Below are 18,500 nucleotides of genomic sequence, written 5' to 3'. Positions count from 1 at the left end.
AAAGACAGGGGGAAAGTTTTACCCTTTGAGAGAGTTAACCAGAATTTAAAATAAAACCTTTCTCCCTTCATACATTGCTTCATTGGCTGCCAGACTGAGGTGCCCTGGTGGTGCCAACCAGGATCCACGCCCCGCTGCTGTTACCGGTGCCGCCGAGGCCCCTGGTGCCGCAGGCGAACACGCCCGGTACTGAGGGAGCGCGGGCTGAGGAGGAGACGCCGTGAGCTCAATCGGCTCTGGCGCTGCTTCAAAGGTCTCCGGCATGGATGGCCTTTGCAGCTGTATCTACTCCAGACTATGTTCCCGCATGGCGTCATCGCGACGCCTCTGGGTGCCATCTTCCCATCGGCGCCGGGAGGCTGAATGTAACCGGTGCCGGCTCTCGTGCAGTCTCTTGGCTGGAGACCTCCCCCTATTGTCCCTTTTCTTCTTTGGCACCAGAGACTGGGATTGGTGCCTCGGTGCCGAAGGCTTTGGTGCCACGGTACAGAGAAGTCCCGTTTGGGTTTCCCGCACTGATGCTGGTGCACTGCGGACCGTACTTCCCTTCTCTAGTGCCGGTTGAAGCACCGACTCCATTAAAATGAGTTTTAAGCAGGAATCTCTCTCCCTTTTGGTTCTTGGCATAAAACTTCTGCAGATTTTACAGGAGTCCGTCAACTGGGCCTCCCCCGGGCACCTTACGCAAGAGTCATGGGGGTCTCCATGTGGCATCGGTTTAGCACAGGATGCACAGGGTTTGAAACCGTGCAGGCCTGGCGTACCCTCCCCCGAAGGGGAGAGAATACTCAAATTACCTAAGTGCTAACTATATTATTAAATGCAAACTAAGACTAAAGAACTATTTACACTACAAAGAACTCTGATCTCTGGATTACCAAGTCAACAAGAGAAGCTCCAAAAACCATCCTGGGCGATAAGAAGGAACTGAGAAGGGGGAGGGTCATCAGGGGTACTTATGTGCTGTTATTTCAGCGCAACTCCATGGGGAGACCTGCTGGCCCGACGGGTACTGCTGGGGAAAAAATGGTCTGGAAACTGTGCACGTGGTGCGCGCACACCTAATTCGAATGCACATCAGCAACCACTAGAAGAAGAATTAATGATGGTGTTTGTAACTAACAACAAAACATATAGAAGAGCAAAGACACTAAAGTGTTCCTCTGATAGGAAATACTGAAAGGATGCAAATATAGACTAGGACATTTTAGTCCCTGACCCTGCAAGTAGCAAAGCTGGACAGATGTCTGCATTTTTGTGAAGCCGAAATGAAGTCCGTGGGGCTCTGTGTTGGTGCTAGTGTCCTTCTATGAATAGTGACTTGAAAGACAGGAAAGGGGAAGAGCAAGAGAAGACCTAACAGCCTAGGAACAAAATAGAGAAAGGTACAGAGGAGGTCCACTAGGCATTCCCATTTATCCTTTAATGTTCCTCAAAAGACAGCAAACGTCACACAGACCACAGAGAAGCAAGCTTTGTTTTGCACTGTTGCACAACATAAAATTAACATGAGAAATTCAGAGTTAAGGGATTTTACTAAGGTGTATATTAAGTAGGTTGCAAGTTTTCCCATACAGGAAAAAGACAACATTTTAGGTATTTATATGAATAGGGTTACACTAGCCAGCACTGAAATGATCAGGGCCTAATATGATCATCATATAAGAGTTTACCATCATCCCTCAGGGTTTAGTACTGCAGTTTTACACTTTGCTCTGAAGCATGTGTCATTGCCAGAGGCAGGATACTGGACTCAGTGGACCATTGGTATTGTCTGAGAAGGCAAATCTTAGATGTTCTCTGAATCTGTTTCTAGTTCTTGATCTCGAAGTACATGGTCTTCTATAGGGAATATGCACACAAGGCCAATTTTATATGGCACAATTTCTGTGCATCAGTCTGAGAATGAAATCTTAACTAGCAGTGTAGATAACACATTGATATTCTTCTCCTTCAAAGAAAAATTTCTCCTTAACCTGTTATTACTTCATGTCTATGTCTCTCTCAGACATCTATGCTGTAGTGTACATACAAAAAAAGCAATAATTAAGCAATCACATAAAACAAAAGAGGTTTCCTAATGGTACAGAAATCTTTTCACAGGCAGGTTGTTGGTTCAAATATAGCTGCAGGTGGTAATGACTAGATTTTTTTATAATCTGGTGGTTGTTTGGTGGCCCCTGTGCAAATCTCAGTCTAGCTCCCAGACAGCAAGTTACTCATTTCCAAATACTACACGTTCATACATGCTAATTGCTCTCCTTTCTGGCAATCTAAGTGGAGGGCCAAGGAGGTTTTGGGCCAGGGAGACTTCACTTCATTTTCATCCCAGAGGAAATCCCATCAGGACAGGACTTAAAAGGAACTTTGCTGCATCAACATAGGGGAAGATTAGCTCTACATTCCATAAGCTGTACTTGTTCTAGGGATAGATAGAGGCTTGCAGTCTCCAGGCTTGTCAATCTTTCTCTAGCTCAACAATCATCCAAAAACTAATCAGAATCAGAGTCTTTCATGATGAGCACCATCAGAGCAGAGTTCTAGGCATTGGTTAACAGTGCTCCAAATGGAATTGTCCATGCCGTACATAAAGGCAGTCTCCTTTTAGTTTACATTCTATATTCCCACCTCCACTGCTCAAGGAAGACTCAGTCTCAAGAGGAGATGTACACCCTCATAAATCTCTCAAGTAACAGCCAAACAAAGCTAACTGGAAAGAGGTCCTTCACTGCCTACTCGAGATGGTCCTTGACCTGGCTGGTCCCAGGTGTCACAGACTGCAGAATGGATGGCCTGCTAGTATAGAGTGTATCAGGCATGTTTTTGATTTATCACTTGACTTTTGCTCCTTCGATTGCTCTCCCTCTGACATCCTGACAGAGACATAGCATGACTCCTTGGCTCCAGACGCAGGCTTGTACTGACCTTGTTGCCCATCCCTTATTATCATCAGCATTTCCTCAGTCTCTTTTTCCCCTGCGTTGAACATGATTGAGAACCCCTCTGTAGGAGACTGTTTTACTCATCTGTAATTCCGAGTTATTACTTTGACAAGGCTCTTCTATCCCTCCATCATCTGGAGAATGCTTTTTAATTAAGTTCTACTCCTCCTTTTTTACTTTTCCATCTTCTTTGCCCTCTCCTTTCTTCTCTCTCCTTCTCCCTCACTCCCCGACTCCTAACTCTTTTTTTCTTTTTGGAAATGTTCCATCAATAAAGCACAAGGAAGTGTCCTGAGAAAGGTTAGGCAAACATAACATTAGCGGCAGAATCAGTAGCATATTGCTCATTAAACATTGAAAATCAACAGTTGCTGGCTTGATCTGCCAATATCGTGAGAAATGCTAGTTTTAACACAAGATGTCTCTTAGTTTCAAATGGCTTAATTTCTGATATGAGTGTTGATGGCCAAGAGAACAAAACCTTACTCCGGTCAGAGCTGAGCCGTCAATGCCAAAGGAAGGAGTAGAGCCATGTAAAGTTCCCCAGTGACTGCCACTCCCCCCCTCGCTGTGTTGCAGAAACAAATGGGGATGTAAAAACATTGAAATGTGTTCCCAGAAGATAAATTATTTATCTGGAATTTATGAGTGCGATGTCAGCCTAATTCGCAAATTCACAGATATATTTTATACACTGACAGAACATTTCAGACTGAAGAGCTTGGGTTTGGCTTCCCTCCCTCTTTTGCAAATATTTATACATTAATAACATACCTGGAAAAAAACCCATAGTGAGGTAGCTGGAATTGTACCAGGATTATATGCTTATGGTTTAATGACAGGTGCCAGCAAAGTTGCATTAAAACACCAACAGATTTTTGCAAAATCCTTTCCTTGTATTCCCCGCTCCTCACTTTAAAACGTTGGTGGGTTTGGTGGAAGAAGGGATTGTGAGCACACTGAGTATTGTGTGGGCAAGGCCTGTGCAACTGGAGTCATAAAACTGTATCTGTGTCACTCATTGCTCTCTGACCCACACCCCACAGTTCTGCCATGCCACTCAGTCCTGACCTGCACCTGTAGCTCCCCACTGCTTTTCCAGTCCCAGGAAGCTCACATAGCCTGCTTATGCTCCTCAGTCCTGACTTGGAGCACAAGAACAATTAGAAAACATGTTTTGTACACCAATCAGCATGTCAACCCAGTGTGTATTTCTTACACACATACTCAGCAATACCCAGTAAGACTCTAATCCTGCAAAATCTTAACACACTTCACTTTAACCATATCAAATCATAGGAGATAATCTTGCTGTATTCATTTTGCTTTTCATTCTCCTAGTTGCCAACACATGTATTTAAAACAAATAGATCTCAAAAGAGAAATATTTGTGTAATAAATGCTTAACTTTGGGCTGTAATGAATGACAAATTTTTTATAAGGGCTGTGCTTATCCAGCCACAAGTGTGTGTGTGGGGGGGGGGAGGGGGGAGGGAGTTTTTGAGAAATAAGGGGGGAAGAGAGGGGAAAGACCATAGTTTATACAGTTTAGCAGCACAAGCTGTTCATTACACCAAGCCCACAAGATGGAGCTCTTCACATCTTCCCCTCTACCAAAACTGCTCTTTAAACAGCGAAAGGAAAAGCAAGCCTGTTTTGCTGAAATGTAATCCAAATACCAAAGATCTTTAAATGTGCATGAAGCAAAGAAAGTTGTGTTTCAAAGGAGCTCCTAATCACTCTGCCTGGTAACTAAAAAATGAGTGCAACAAAGCAGGATTAGGTCTCAGTCTGATCCCAGCCCAGCACACTACAAAGGAATCTTTCTCATATCACTTCTCATTCATCATTGACATACTAGTTGCATCACTGCCTCCATGAGTGTTTGCACAGTGAAAAACGGCCTTTTGGCTTAAGAGCAGTCAGTCCTTTCCTTGCATCTTGCAGAAACAGATTCTTCTGAACACCAGAAGTATGGTCATACAAAATGGTGGGAATGTTTCTTGACAGGGGTAAATCCTTACTTAGCGTATAAATGATTATTATAAAACACAGTGCCTACCCTCTGTCCCCAAACACCAGAAAATGGAGTTCATGGACTCTTAGGACCTTGTTTAATTTAATCCATGGGATTCTACTTTGTTACTTACATTCTATACCAATTAATGGTAAAGATGATTATTGTTCTTAAGTATTTGGATTATGATCACAAATTAGAGGCCTCAATCAGAAACTAACTGGATTAGGTATTGCACACGTGCACACACAAACACATAATCAAAGTGTCCTTGACCCTGAAAACTTGTGGTTTACGCAACTTTTTTATTTCTATCAACTCTTATCCCTAGCCTCCTGAAGGCACAACCCCTAACACCAAGGTGGGGTTTTGGGAGAAGAACATCTCCTGAAAATGCAGAACAGCAGCACAAACTTCCCATGACTTCATGTTGTGCTCCTGGAGTATGGAGCAGCTTCAGGTTATGAAGAACCGGGTCACAATCCCGAGCACAATAGACCGTAATGTTTTTCTGGGGTTTGGAGTTGTGTAACATGTACAGAGTTAGAAAGTTATCAGCACCTCCACAGTATCCCTTCAGCCTGTGATCTTTCAGGCCATGGCTCCTAACAGATTCTATCTGACGCCTTAACTACATTAGTAAGTTACACTGGTACAGCGAAAGGTCTGATTTTAAGCCAAGTTAGGATGTCTACCCTGCACTGTTTGGATTAAAAAGGGGCGAATGGCAATGTGCACTGAAGCACTGTGCTGAAACTCCCCCATGTGGAAATTACAGGCCATGAACTTAAAGGTCCTGAATTCACAAGATTACATCAGTGTGAACTCAGGACCCTTAAGTTTGTGCCTGCAGCTTCTGCACAGGGGGATACAGGACAACACTTTGAGGTACAGAAGTATTCATCTAAACTTGTGGAGGCAGGAATGTAGACATGCCCTAGTTAGCCTGGAGCAACCCTCCATTTGGGAATTCTTATTTTGGCTTCAGAGTGGCTTATTTCAGTTTAGCTTAAATGGTTTCTGAGATGAAAGAGAGGGGGAGTTAGTAATCTTTTCTGGACATTCCAGCCATTCAGTTAACTAAATTGCCTGTATGAGTTAAAACCATAGCCAGCGGCATCTGAAAAGTCTCCAGGAATTCCAAGGAAGCAGGAAATGTTGGCAGGAAGCCAGGAGAGCCAATGAAAACAAAGTGTGGGTTTTTTAACTGGAAGCGGTGATCTTCCTGTGGCAGTCTTTGTGTGACCAGAACAGAGCTGGGAGAGAGATTAAGTGAGCCTGCAAAGACAGGAATGGAGGATTTAGCAACATCCATGCATAGAGAAGGACTAAGCCTTGGAACAACAGATATGTGAGTAGAACAGGGAATGTTTCGTCTCGCCCAGCTCTATTACACAAAGACTGCCACAGGAGGATCAGTGCTTCAAAAACCCACACTCTGTTTTCATTGGCTCTCCTGGCTTCCTGCCAACACTTCCTGCTTCCCTGGAGACTCTCTTGGACCCACTGTCTATGATTTTAACTTGTACAGGCAATTTAGTTAACTGAATGGCTAGCATGTCCAGAAAAAAGTAGTACCCCTCCCATTCATCACAGTTTCCTAGCCAACTTCAGCTAATCCCAGATAACAATGTCCACATACAGCCAACCTTTCGCACCAATCTATTTAAATTAGTTTCAAAACTTTCGTTAGACTGGAGCTACTTTTCATGTAACCAAGCTCTGAATTCCCTGTTTAGGATTTGGTAACATACCAGAATCTATTTTATGAGAAACTACAGAAAGAAGCTTCAGGCTACCAAGAGGAGGATTAATTTGCCAGTAATGAAACTGACATGCCGGGAAAATGTAAAATCAATCTTGCATTTAAAAACAGAATAACAGTGGCCACACGTTCATATTTCTCCCTCTTTTTTGTACTCTCTCTTCCTTTCTTCCCACTGTGAGCTTGTTACCACAGAGTACGTATTATGCACATTACCCACAAATCTCTGTTCTGTTTAAATTAAAAAAAGAAACTGTTTTTAATCAATCTATTTGCACTGCTCTGTCACAACTCACAAAAGCACTTTGATTTCTTTTCACCGCTCTCAAGAGAATTGAATGCAGATGACTTAAAAAAAAGAATAGAAAGACATAAAGAGTTAACAAGCCCCTGCCAAACTGAGGCAGTGGTAAAAAATAAAAATTAAATTAAATTAAAAGGGGATCAGAATTGTTCCAAGTCTCAATTATCTGTCACATTCTGATCTTGTGATTACTACCCCATCATGGCGGAGGGCCAGGATAATTGCATAGTAATTGTGTTATTAAAAGAACAGGTTGGTCCTTCTGCTCCATTCTTCAGGCCACTCTTGACACCTTCCCATTTGCACCCTGGGATGTGAATGCCAATATGCTGAATGCTGCTCTGAGCCATCACTGGAATCTCATCCCAGCCACCTTGGGAACCCAAACATTCAGATCTGGGGGGTTAGTTCAACTCTTGATTAAAAAGAGGGGCTATTTAGCTATTTGCTTCCCATGGAATCACAGCAACTCCTCAGATCTAGCAAGTGCTGATTTTTATGTATTTAATTTTTAAGAAGTTCCTGATTCTCAGAGAGTTTTGCCATTGACTTCAGTGGTTGCAGAAGCAGGCCAAGACTTCAGAAAAGGTAGGTACAAATTAGGGATGTAAAAGAGTAGTTGAGTCAACTACTCACTCCCCACCCCCAACCTTTGCTGCCTATATATCAGAGGCAGAAATGGGAGGTGGGAAGCAGGAGCTGATGCTGTGGGGAGCTGGCTTAAAAGCCAGTCCCCCCCAGCACTGTCTCCATGGTGCAGGGCAGAAGGGCCAGAGGCACAGCAGTCAGGAATCTGGTGCATGCCAGGGCTGCCAGGACCTGGACCTACCCTGCTGCAGCTTTGCCTTTTAAATGTAGTAAAAGCCAGACATGTCTTGCTACATGTAAAAGGCAGAGCTGAAGCAGTGGTAGGTCTGGAACCTACCCCAAGCCAGTATTCAGCAACCCCGGCTTGCACTGGGTTTCCTTCTGTGGCTCTGGGTGGCTCTTACTACATTTAAAAAGCAGAGGCGCAGTGGTTCTGGACCTGGCGCAAGCTGGGACTTCTGAGTCCTGGACCTATCCCTGCTGCAGCTCTGCAAACATAATCGGAGCCAGGCTGTCTGTGCACCCAGCTCCTCCTACATTTAAAACTGCAGAGTCACAGCGGGACCCCTCATTGACTAGTCGTGTACTTGATACAAATTGTCTTGAGTACACAATTAGTCAATTACCCATTTCTTAGCCTCCTTAGTACAATAGGGTTCAGTTTTCCATCTGTCAGCCTCTAAGTACTTTACACAGAAGCATGTGCATCCTTATCTCAGTTGCACAGAGTGGGGAAGGAACTTGTCCAAGATCACCCAGCAAGGCAGAAGCAATGCTGGAAATAGAACATTGGCCGTTTTACTGCCAAATCCCTGCTCTGACCACAGGAGCAACCACTGTTACACAGGTCAGGAATGCATAACACCAGACTATCCTACTGTACTCAGATGTACAGCGCTGGCACTACCCACTCTAATGTTTGAATTACTCTCGGTATAAGCTCTATAAACCAATCCTTCAACAGGCGCCTTGGCCCTGTGCACTCTGTTCCGTGTCTTCCAGGGCAGCTTAGAACTGGATTCTTATACACAATGTTTTAAAATCTTTCATGCTCTGCCATACTGGTGAAATGCCTTTCCTCTCCAGCCAAGGCACTCACCTCCCGCTAAAGGCCATAACAAAGGGATATGACACATATTAATACTAAACCGTGTACACCAGGGGTAGGCAACCTGTGGCCTGAGGGCCACATGCGGCACTTCAGGATTCTGTGTGTGGCCCATGAGACATTTTGTTTACCGCTGTCCATGCACAGTGTTGTCAGATTATGCTGATTTCCATCCGTATTTTTTTCCCTACTAGTATTGCTAAAAGGGACACACACATAAAGTGAGAACACATGAAGTGAGGAGTGTGCTGATTGCACACAACATTGACTGTCAGAGCCACGCACTCCCTCTACATCCAACCAAAGCGCTATTATGGGTCCCACAAATTCTAGGTACAGAAGTGCAGGTAGCAAAACTACCCTGTCCCAGGTTATAGTCTTGGTGATGACAATCTTGCAGTCCATTGAGAGGAAGGAGGGGCCCTAATGCAGCCCACTCGCTAGCTTAGTTTGACCATTGCTGGGTGTGACGAGGCGAGCCGCCTGCACCCCGCGGAAGCGGACCCGCCCCACACTGCACCCACGGTCGCCTTCATGCTCCTGGGGGCAGCCCGGGACGCACGAACGGCGTGCGGTCCTTGCACCTCTGCCACCGCACAGGCAGGGGTTGGGCTGGAGCGGGATGTCAGCCGGCATGCCGGAGCCAGGCGGGGGGAACTGAAGGCATGACGTGCGCAGTGGTTGACGTCATGCGTCAGGAATGCTGGCGCGGGACATTTAAGCCCAGAGTCAGCAGAGGCTTGGGGAGAGGAGATTCAGCGGAGGCTTGGGAGAGGAGAGACAACAGAGGCAGAGGAGGAGAGACTGCAGAAGCTGAAAAGCATGGCAGCACGGGCTGAGAGAGGGGACGCTCGGGAAAACGGAGTTGGGGACAGGGTTCACGGGAAGAATGGGGTTCGGTGGGAAGGTAAGGGGGGGTAGGAAGTAGCCCAGGGCGGGGCGTGGAGTCGGTGAACCGGTGAGTTTCGGGCATTGGCCCCACCAGTTGGACAGGTCCGCACAAACTTGTCCTCAGGGCCCTGGGCTGGGGTCCAGGAGAGAGGGCGGGCCCGGACCCCCCTATTCCCCGCAAACCAGGGTCTCAGGCACATCTCATGTCTGAATGGTACTAGCGAGAAGTGTTAAGAACCTACGCTGATCAAGGAGAATACTAAGGGGTGTGGACCTTCAACCCCTACATTGGGTTACACTCTTTAAGCACTAATACAGACTTCATGGGAAAAAAGATAAAAGATATGGATTTTTGGTTTGGGATGTAGAACTCCCTACTGGCAATCAGGCTAAGGACGAGCCTTGTACACTTGAAAAGCCATCCCTTCACATAGCCTTTCCCCACCAGGTGGAGCTGAAGCAAGCATTGCCTGTGTTCACCTGAGAGATGGCAACCAGCAGCTAACAGCAAAAAATGGGGAGAACTCAGGTCCTACCTTCATCATGAATCCTAATCACTTGCTGATGTAAACAAAGTCAAATACTGTGGTGTCAGGTGTTTTAGAAATGCAAGGCAGATCGTCTGTGGCTGACGGCCAGTTAGAGATCTAATTCCAGATGTGTTTGCTAACAGCTTTGGAGATGATCTCATGAATTACTTAACATAGGGAAAAACAATGAGGACTCCTATGGCCCCCTAGGGCACATAGCTACACAGTAGGGAAAAAGTTAAATTAAGCTATGCAACTTGAGCTATGTCAATTGTGGAGCTGAAGTCAAAATAACTTAACTCGGCTTTTACACTCTCCCTCTGACTTCCCTTGCTCTTTGTAAAATGAGGGTTACAGGAGTCAGAGTAAGAAGTCCTCCAGCTCATCATTATTTTGAAATAACGGCTGGCAGTATAGACATGCTCTTTCTTATTGCAGAATAAGGTTAGTTATTCTGAAATAATGCTGCTGTGTAGACATAGCCTTCGAGACCCAATAGATTTATTAGGGCATAAGCTTTTGTGAGTAAAACCCAATTCATCAGATGAATTGGAGTAGAAGTTACAGAAGCAGGGGTGAGACATAAGGAAGAAATTGTTTGTGTTAATGAAGCTAATCAAGTCAAGGTGGGCCATTGATAGTGTTTGGTGTAGAGATGTGACTATCCACAGAGGGGAAATTGCCTTTGTAATGCATTAACCAGTTGAGATCCTTACTCTTTCCTAAGTTGATAGTGTTGAATTTGAAAAAGAATTCCAGCTCAGCTATCTCCCTTTGTAACTGTTTTCTGAAATTCTTTTGTAGAAGGATGGCTACTTTCAAATCCATTACTTCATGTTCAGGGAAGTTAAAATGTTTCCCTACAGGTTTGTGTGTGTTACCATTCCTGATATCTGATTTGTGTCCATTTATCTTTTGTCACAGAGACTTTCTGGTTTGGCAATATACATGGCAGAGGGGCATTGCTAAGGTATCACAAGACTTTTTCTTGTTTTTGCCAGTACAGACTAACATGTCCATCCCTCTAAGATTTTTAACATAAGGAAGTTTATGGTTTTATGGTAGGGACCTTATTTAAACCAAAACTATTATTTTAGGAACTCAGTTCTTCAAATGGGAGTTAGTTTCCATGCGCCCAGCAATTCTGTGAAATATGCTGCAATGCATTTAGCTAGAAGATATATGAGGTCCGTGATTTAAGCTGGTTGACTGTATAATCTGTGCTCAGAGGGGAGAATTTATAAGTGGAGTCTGCTCCACCTGGGCAACAGAAGGCAGAAACTTTTCTCCTATGATTATCTACAGAAAGATCACTTCTGTCCATAGGGTCCTGATTTCCTGACAGTGGGTATTCTCAGCATGATGTATCGCACTGACGAACACTGGGTACATTTACTAAAGCCTGGTGCATTACCATTAAAATCTATTTTTGGAAAGTATTACACTTATGAACAGCATGACTCCATCTTTCCAAACCCACCTAGTCCAAGGATTTCATCAGCACAGAATACCTTTGTCCTTTAAAGGCATCAGAACTCCATTCTAGCTCCTTTTAAAAATCTGATTATGGCCAGAAGAGTGAGTCTGTAAGAATGACATTATGTGCGGGCGTGGAGGAGAATCTATATTCTCCTGGTGATTCCATAGACAATTTACTCATTTTTAAGTCAGAGGATGCTTTTTCCAAATACCAGCAACACACATTTCCCCCTTGTGATCTGAGAATTCACCCAGGTCTTTAACCTCATGCATCATTCTCTGCCAGGAGAATTCTGCCATTGGAATTCAACTGACAATTCTATTGCTGATGCACAAGGCAGAATGGAATCTGTCTCATGTTCTCCTAGCTCTAGTGACATTGCAGGGCTAACAGAGATAAACATGCATTTGTATTAGTAAAAGCTGGAGACAGGACTCAAAGACATGTAGGGACATGTGTCACCATGTGTGCATGCACACATGTATTGAGAGAAAACATGCTTGTGTAAAACATGGTTGGTTTAAAAGTAACGGGAGACCAGGATAACCAATACAATATTTTGGAATCTCTGGAGAAACTTAAGTCCTCTAGACTCCCATAATCAGTGATCGACTCTTCCCCATGGCTTCTTTAATCTTGCCTCCCAAAACATCTCAATTCATTTTTGACTCACTTCTGGGCACCCTTACTCCACCATGGCTTGATCCCTGGAACCTTAATCTCTCTGGGTATGTCTACACTACAGAGTTAGTTCGAACTAACTTAGTTTGAATTAGTTAATTCGAACTAAGCTAATTCGAACTAATGCATCTAGAACTAAAAACTAGTTAGAATTAGCGTTTTGCTAATTCGAACTAGCAAGTCCACATTGAGTGGACCCTGAACAGGACTTAAGGATGGCCGGAAGCAGTGCCGGCAGGGCATCAGAGGAGGACTTAGAGCGTGGAGATGCTGTGTCAGGCTAGCCGAGGGCTGCGCTTAAAGGGTCCCAACCCCCACCCCGGACAGACAGTTCTCAGGGGTGCCCCGCTTGCAAAGCAGTCCTGGCTTGGATTGCCCGGAGTACCCACACTGGGCACATCACACCACTCGGCCATCAGCCCGGCTGCACTTGCCGCAGGCTGCCATCTGGGGAGAGGGGGCAATTGGGGGGCTGCAGGAGAGCTTCCACCCCCAGAAGCCTGCAGAGCCAGCCCGGTCCTCCCCATCGGGGGCTCGTACCCAATTCCTCCCTCACCTCCTTCCACTTACCCTTCCCTAGCCCCTCTTCTTGATGTACAAAATAAAGATAACGTTTCTTCCAACATTGACTCTGTCTTTATTGAACAAAACTGGGGGAGACTGGGAAAAGGAGGTGGGAGAGGGGAAGTGAAAGGCTGGGAGAGGGGAGGGCAACTAACATGATCAGGGGTTGGGAACAGGTCCCAGATGAAGAGAGGCTACAGAGACTGGGACTTTTCAGCTTAGAAAAGAGGAGATGGAGCGGGGACAGGATAGAGGTCTCTAAAAGCAGGGGTTGGATGGAGAGGGTGCACACAGAAAAGTTCTTCATGAGTTCCCATAAAGAAGGACTAGAGGACACCAAAGGAAAGGAATGGGTAGCAGGCTTGAAACTAGTAAGAGAAAGTTGTTCTTCAGAAAGCAAATGGAACCTGTGGAACTCCTTGCTGCAGGAGGCTGTGAAGGCTACAACTAGAACAGAGTTTAAAGGGAAGTGAGATCAAGTCATGGAGGTTGGGTCCATGGAGTAGTCTCAGCCAGGGGGTAGGAGTGGTGTCCCTGCCCAAAGTTTGTGGAAGGCTGGAGAGGGATGGCACGAGACAAATGGCTTGGTCACTGTCTTCGGTCCATCCCCTCCAAGGTTCCTAGGGTTGGCCGCTGTCGGCAGACAGGCTACTGGGCTAGATGGACCTTTGGTCTGACCCAGGACGGCCATTGTAAGCTCAGGGATCAGGGTCGGGGGTCTCAGTGGACCCCCTTGATTTTCATGCACACCTGCTCCTGGGTGGCCAGGCTGGCAGCTCTCCTGCCCTAGACGGCCACTTTCCTGTGCCTAGTGCGGAGATCGTGGACGAGGTCCACGATGTTTGCACTAGCCCAGGAAGGTGCCCGCCTCTTGCGGTCCCGGGCAAGCTCCCGGGAGCCGCCAGCCTGGTCCCGGGAAGAGGGGGTGGGCTGGAGGACATCGGGTGGGTGGCTCTGTGCCGTGCCAGGTGCAGGGTCTGCTGGCTGGGTGCTGGCAGGCTTGCACCTGGCACGGGCACCGTAGCCAGCCCGTGCCCCTGTAAGGGGTCCGGGGCCGGGAGGGGGGCATAGAGTTTCCCTGGTGTTGGCCGGAGTGGCCACCAGGGAAACCTGGGGAGGGCTAGCCTCCCACTAGTTCGAATTAAGGGGCTACTCACCCCTTAATTCGAACTAGTAAGTTTGAACTAGGCTTAATCCTCGTAAAATGAGGTTTTCCTAGTTCGAACTAAGCGCTCCGCTAGTTCGATTCAAATTCGAACTAGCGGAGCGCTAGTGTAGCGCCTATGAATGTTAGTTCGAACTAACGTCCGTTAGTTCAAACTAACATTGTAGTGTAGACATACCCTCTGTGTGTGCAAGTGACATGAGACACAAAATGAAGGTAGTTGGGAGCTTGCTCTCTGCTCCAGGAGCTGGTTGGGCAGTTTGGAGTCCTTTCCTGCCTGGATAATGGAAGCTTCAGAAAAAAGTTGACCTCAATAGTATAAAAACTCTAGCTGCTACTTCTCTAGATACTCTGACAACCAGGCAGGTCAAAATCTGCTCTAATCTGAGATACCAAAGGCATCAGGGTTTGAACAAGAGGGGGAAAAAAGGCTCTTTAGCATAGGGATACATGAAGTCTTTTGAAATCCATGCAGTATTGTTCTCTCCAACTGGCCTTCATTTCAGAACATAAAACTATCATTTTGAATCTATAAAAACACCTGCTCATTTTTCCATCTACGCCCGATGCTTGCACCAATTTTGATGCCAATCATTTGGGGTTGGGAGTGAGGGAGTGTTCCCCTCCTGGGGTTTCTGCTCTATGACCTCAGTTATAAATGGATCCTGAGACTATCACTGCATCTGACACACCAAAAAGTCAGGAGGTTTCCAATGCTCAGTCCCAGAAGGGATGAGGGCCTCCCTTAAGGAAGATTTCCCAACTTCAGGATGACATCTCTGCCTGCACTGAAGTCTGACAAAGCAACTGCAATGTGCACACAAGACAGTTCCTTGCATTGCAGGTGGGAACACCCAGGGCCATATTCATCCTAGGTGTAAATTGGTTGTTTACAGTGGAACAAGAAAAGGGTGGATGTGAGATGTTGATTTTACTGGAGTGATACCAGGGATGAATTTAGCCCTCTATCACAAGGATGCCCACTATGCTCTCCCTAATAGTGGTGTAGGAGAGGCTTGTGGAATCAATACAGCACTTCCGCTTCTAACACTATCAGATGGGACACTTTTGCAGCATTAAAATAATGGCACAACACCTAATATTTAAAGAGAAAAAAGACAACCCACCTTAAAATGAAGGAGACATATTCAGCATTCAGGCTCTCCAGTGAGAGTCCAGAATAGCTAAGAGAGCCATTACAGATTCATGCTGAAGTGAAAAATCGGAAGCTAGCATGTGACAGAAGTCACTGAGTGTCACTCATTGCCTTGTTGCTGATCCTGAAACTCTTCCAAGGACTTATCCTGAAGCTTTCTGTGCTTCCCTTAGATGTGAAGTTTATATGTACCAAGAAGATCCACAATACACAACACTCTCACCACTTTCCCTTTCCCAATTTGCAGCAATGCACACATTTGCATTTGCTCTGGGTTTTGTTTATTAAAGCATTTTGGAGCCCGTGAAAGTAAGGGACCAAAAATGCAGGATGGAATGAACTGGACAACTTGCACAAAGGTCCTTATCCAGCTCTAACCAATGCCTCTTACTCCCTATTTCAGCCCTGGGCTCCCCCAAGAGCCCTGCCAGTGCTCCTTACTCCTGCCCTGCAGCCCCTTGCTATTCCAGCCATGGGCTCCCTACAAAGTCGTGACAGTGCCCCTCAGCCCTGCCCTGCAGTTCCCCTGCTATTCCCGGCCTGGGCTCCCCACACAGCTCTGCCAGTGCCCCTCACTTCCCTGCAGCCCCCCTGCTATTCCAGCCCTGGGCTCCCCACACAGCTCTGCCAGTGCCCCACACTTCCCTGCAGCCCCCCTGCTGTTCCAGCCCTGGGCTCCCCACACAGCCCTACCTGTGCCCCTCACTCCTGCTCTGCAGCCCCTCTGCTATTCCAGACTTAACCTTTCTTTAGCAGAGCTGAGTATTTGTATTGATCTGGGTGCAGGCCTTGTGACGGAGAGTGCCCAGAGGAGGCCTGCTCCAACGGTGCAGTGCTGATGCAGGCAGGCAGTATTGTTTTCCCCTTAAAAGACCAATTTTAAAGCTTAATCTTCTGTGGTGATTTGAGCGGGGGAATACTGCTAAGGGTTTGTTTGTGCCATTTAGCCACAGCCCAGGGGAATGAGCAATGTGCAGTGGCACCGCTCCAAGAGAAGCTGGGGAAGGGGCCGTCCTCATAGACACATCTATTTTAAGAGGATATCCTTTGCTCCCCTGGTGTATCCAACCTACCCCACAGGCCAGTGGGGACAGGGGGCTGTTTCTTTGGGCTGCAGTTCACTCCCAGAAGTGCACTGAGGAAAGAAATGCTATAGCCCCTTGAATTTAGGGATTGCAATTGGTGCACGAATGAGGGGAAGTTTCCTCTTACCCCACCTTATGTACCTACGTAAGGGATGAAGACACTCTGGTCTCAATGAAGTAAGATCCAAAACCTCTTTCTCCCTCCCCCCCCAAGCACACGGGGACTTCTCCAGTTTGAACCTCTGGTTAACAGCCTAAGGCCATCTACAGCTACTGCATCTCTCCCTATCCTTGCTTATCGGCATTCCTAAGCCAGAATAACATCACTCACAGGGAATGATTAGAGGAAGAGTGAGACCAGATGGGGCAGGCAGAAAGGCTTGACAAACAGAGAGGAAGGTGAGAGATGGCTAGCCAGTACATTGGAGAACAAGTGCAGAGAAAAAGTGAAGACAGGAGAGAGACACAGAGGTGCAGTGAGATGCAGTAGCCCGGCAGAGAGATGCAATAATAGAATAGCTCAAAGCCATAGGATGCTGGAAGGGGGAGCTCATCCCACATGTAAAAGCTCATCAGCTTCTGGCACTTGTGCTGCAGACAGAGCTTGCTGCTAGCTGCCACCTCCCGATATTCCCTTCTCTGCCAGCTGCCACATTAAAACCCTCCCCTGCATCAGGCCTGGGGCGCCTCAATATATCCTACCTTGGCTGTCACCCATGCTGCTCCAAAAGCCTTTTCCAGTGCCCCTGCCTCCAGTGGGGGCTGGTGGGGAGTTTGGAGCTGGAAAGAGAACAGTTTTGAAGTTGTAAATACCACCATTTCTGGCACCCCAGGTGGCGAGAGAACAATCAGCTCCAAAGGAGTGGGAGGCCTGTTTTTGTTTTGTTATTTAATTGGACGCTACAAGGCAATAGCAGGCTGCTGCACGGCTGTGCTAAGAGAGTCTCATGTTAATAGCTATTTCCCATCACTTTGGAAGATGACAACTGTATCTCAGCTGGGAGTTTTGTTTTTTTCTGACAAGATGCAAGAGTCTGATAATCTTAGCATGCAGGAACGACCATGCTGTGTCCATCAAGTCCTATATCCTGGATCCGGCAGGGCCCAGTGGCTGATGCTTTAAGGTGAAAATTCTAAAAAATGCACTAGAATCAGTTGTCAAATGCAGTTCATGGGGATTATGAGGGAAGGAGTGATTTTTTTCTGACCACAGTGCTACCCAAAGCTGACAACCTGATGAATCAGATGGTACAGGGATGAGATTGACACAAATGCTTTGAGAGACTAGCCATCAAATGTTTGCCATCTGAAAAATACTTTTTAAAAATTCACCAGTTACTCCCCCTAACACTCCTGTATGGTACATTAGTATTATCCCCATTTTCCAGATGTGAAAACTGAGGCACAGAGTGGGGATGCAACTTGCCCCAAATTTGCATAGCACACTGGCATCAGGGTTACATTTTCCTGGCTCAGAACACTTGTCACCCAAGAGAACAGTCCCGTCACAGACATGATTCCAAAGAGGCCCAGGAGTGAGCAATGAAAGACGAGGATCTAGGAAGTGAACTGATACCATTCAGAGCAGTTAGCTCTTTAAAGTTGGCTTTAGCCAAGGTTCACTGGGACAGTGGTAGAGGCTGAGAGCTGATTGCCCTGATGCTTGTCCCACCCTGGGGCGGATAGAGTTTCTGCACCAATACCAAATCTGCATGGGGCTCTGGCTGAAATATCCAGGGCCGTGTCCAGACTCAGGGTTTTTTTCGGGAAAAGTAGCCTTTTCCCGAAAAAACTTCCCCTGCGTCCAGACTCAAGCCGCGTTCTTTCGAAATTATTTCGAAAGAACGCGGCTTTTCTTTCGATGGCGGTAAACCTCGTTTCACGAGGAAGAACGCCTTCTTTCGAAAGTTCCTCTTTCGAAAGAAGGCGTTCTTCAATGTAAAAAGGGCTCTTCAAAAGAGAGCATCCAGACTCGCTGGGTGCTCTCTTTTGAAAAAGCGGATTGCTCTTTCGAAAGATCCGCCTGCAGTCTAGACGCGATCTTTCAAAAGAGGCTCTTTCGAAAGAAGCCTGCAGTCTAGACATAGCCCAGGATACTGCAGGAGGGCTGACAGGGAGGTGGAAAGAGGAATGACGTGGAGGCTCTGGGGTGTGACGCTTGTGTTTGACCTGCAATATAGCTAACCACAAAATCAATCTACCAGCTGTAGCTACCTATTCCTCC

The 18,500-nt window shown here is 46.4% G+C and overlaps 1 protein-coding gene across 10 annotated transcripts in view; it reads right to left on the bottom strand.

Moving 5' to 3' along the window:
* Positions 1-18,500, bottom strand: part of LSAMP (limbic system associated membrane protein) — a 1,541,410-nt gene that overhangs the window by 147,089 nt on the left and 1,375,821 nt on the right. For 8 of the 10 annotated variants that reach the window (XM_075906335.2, XM_075906328.2, XM_075906364.2 and 5 more), the window contains one exon: positions 16,979-17,056. The exons of the other annotated variants lie outside the window; for them this stretch is intronic. In XM_075906335.2, the coding sequence (XP_075762450.2) occupies positions 16,979-17,056 (78 nt within the window). The remainder of the gene's footprint in view (positions 1-16,978; positions 17,057-18,500) is intronic. 10 annotated transcript variants of the gene reach the window in all.

Source organism: Pelodiscus sinensis, chromosome 1, assembly GCF_052426305.1.
Source record: "Pelodiscus sinensis isolate ZL-2025 chromosome 1, ASM5242630v1, whole genome shotgun sequence".
Taxonomy (NCBI): Eukaryota; Metazoa; Chordata; order Testudines; family Trionychidae; genus Pelodiscus; species Pelodiscus sinensis.
Note: the sequence above shows the minus strand (reverse complement) of the source record. Positions and strands in the feature narration are given on the sequence as shown.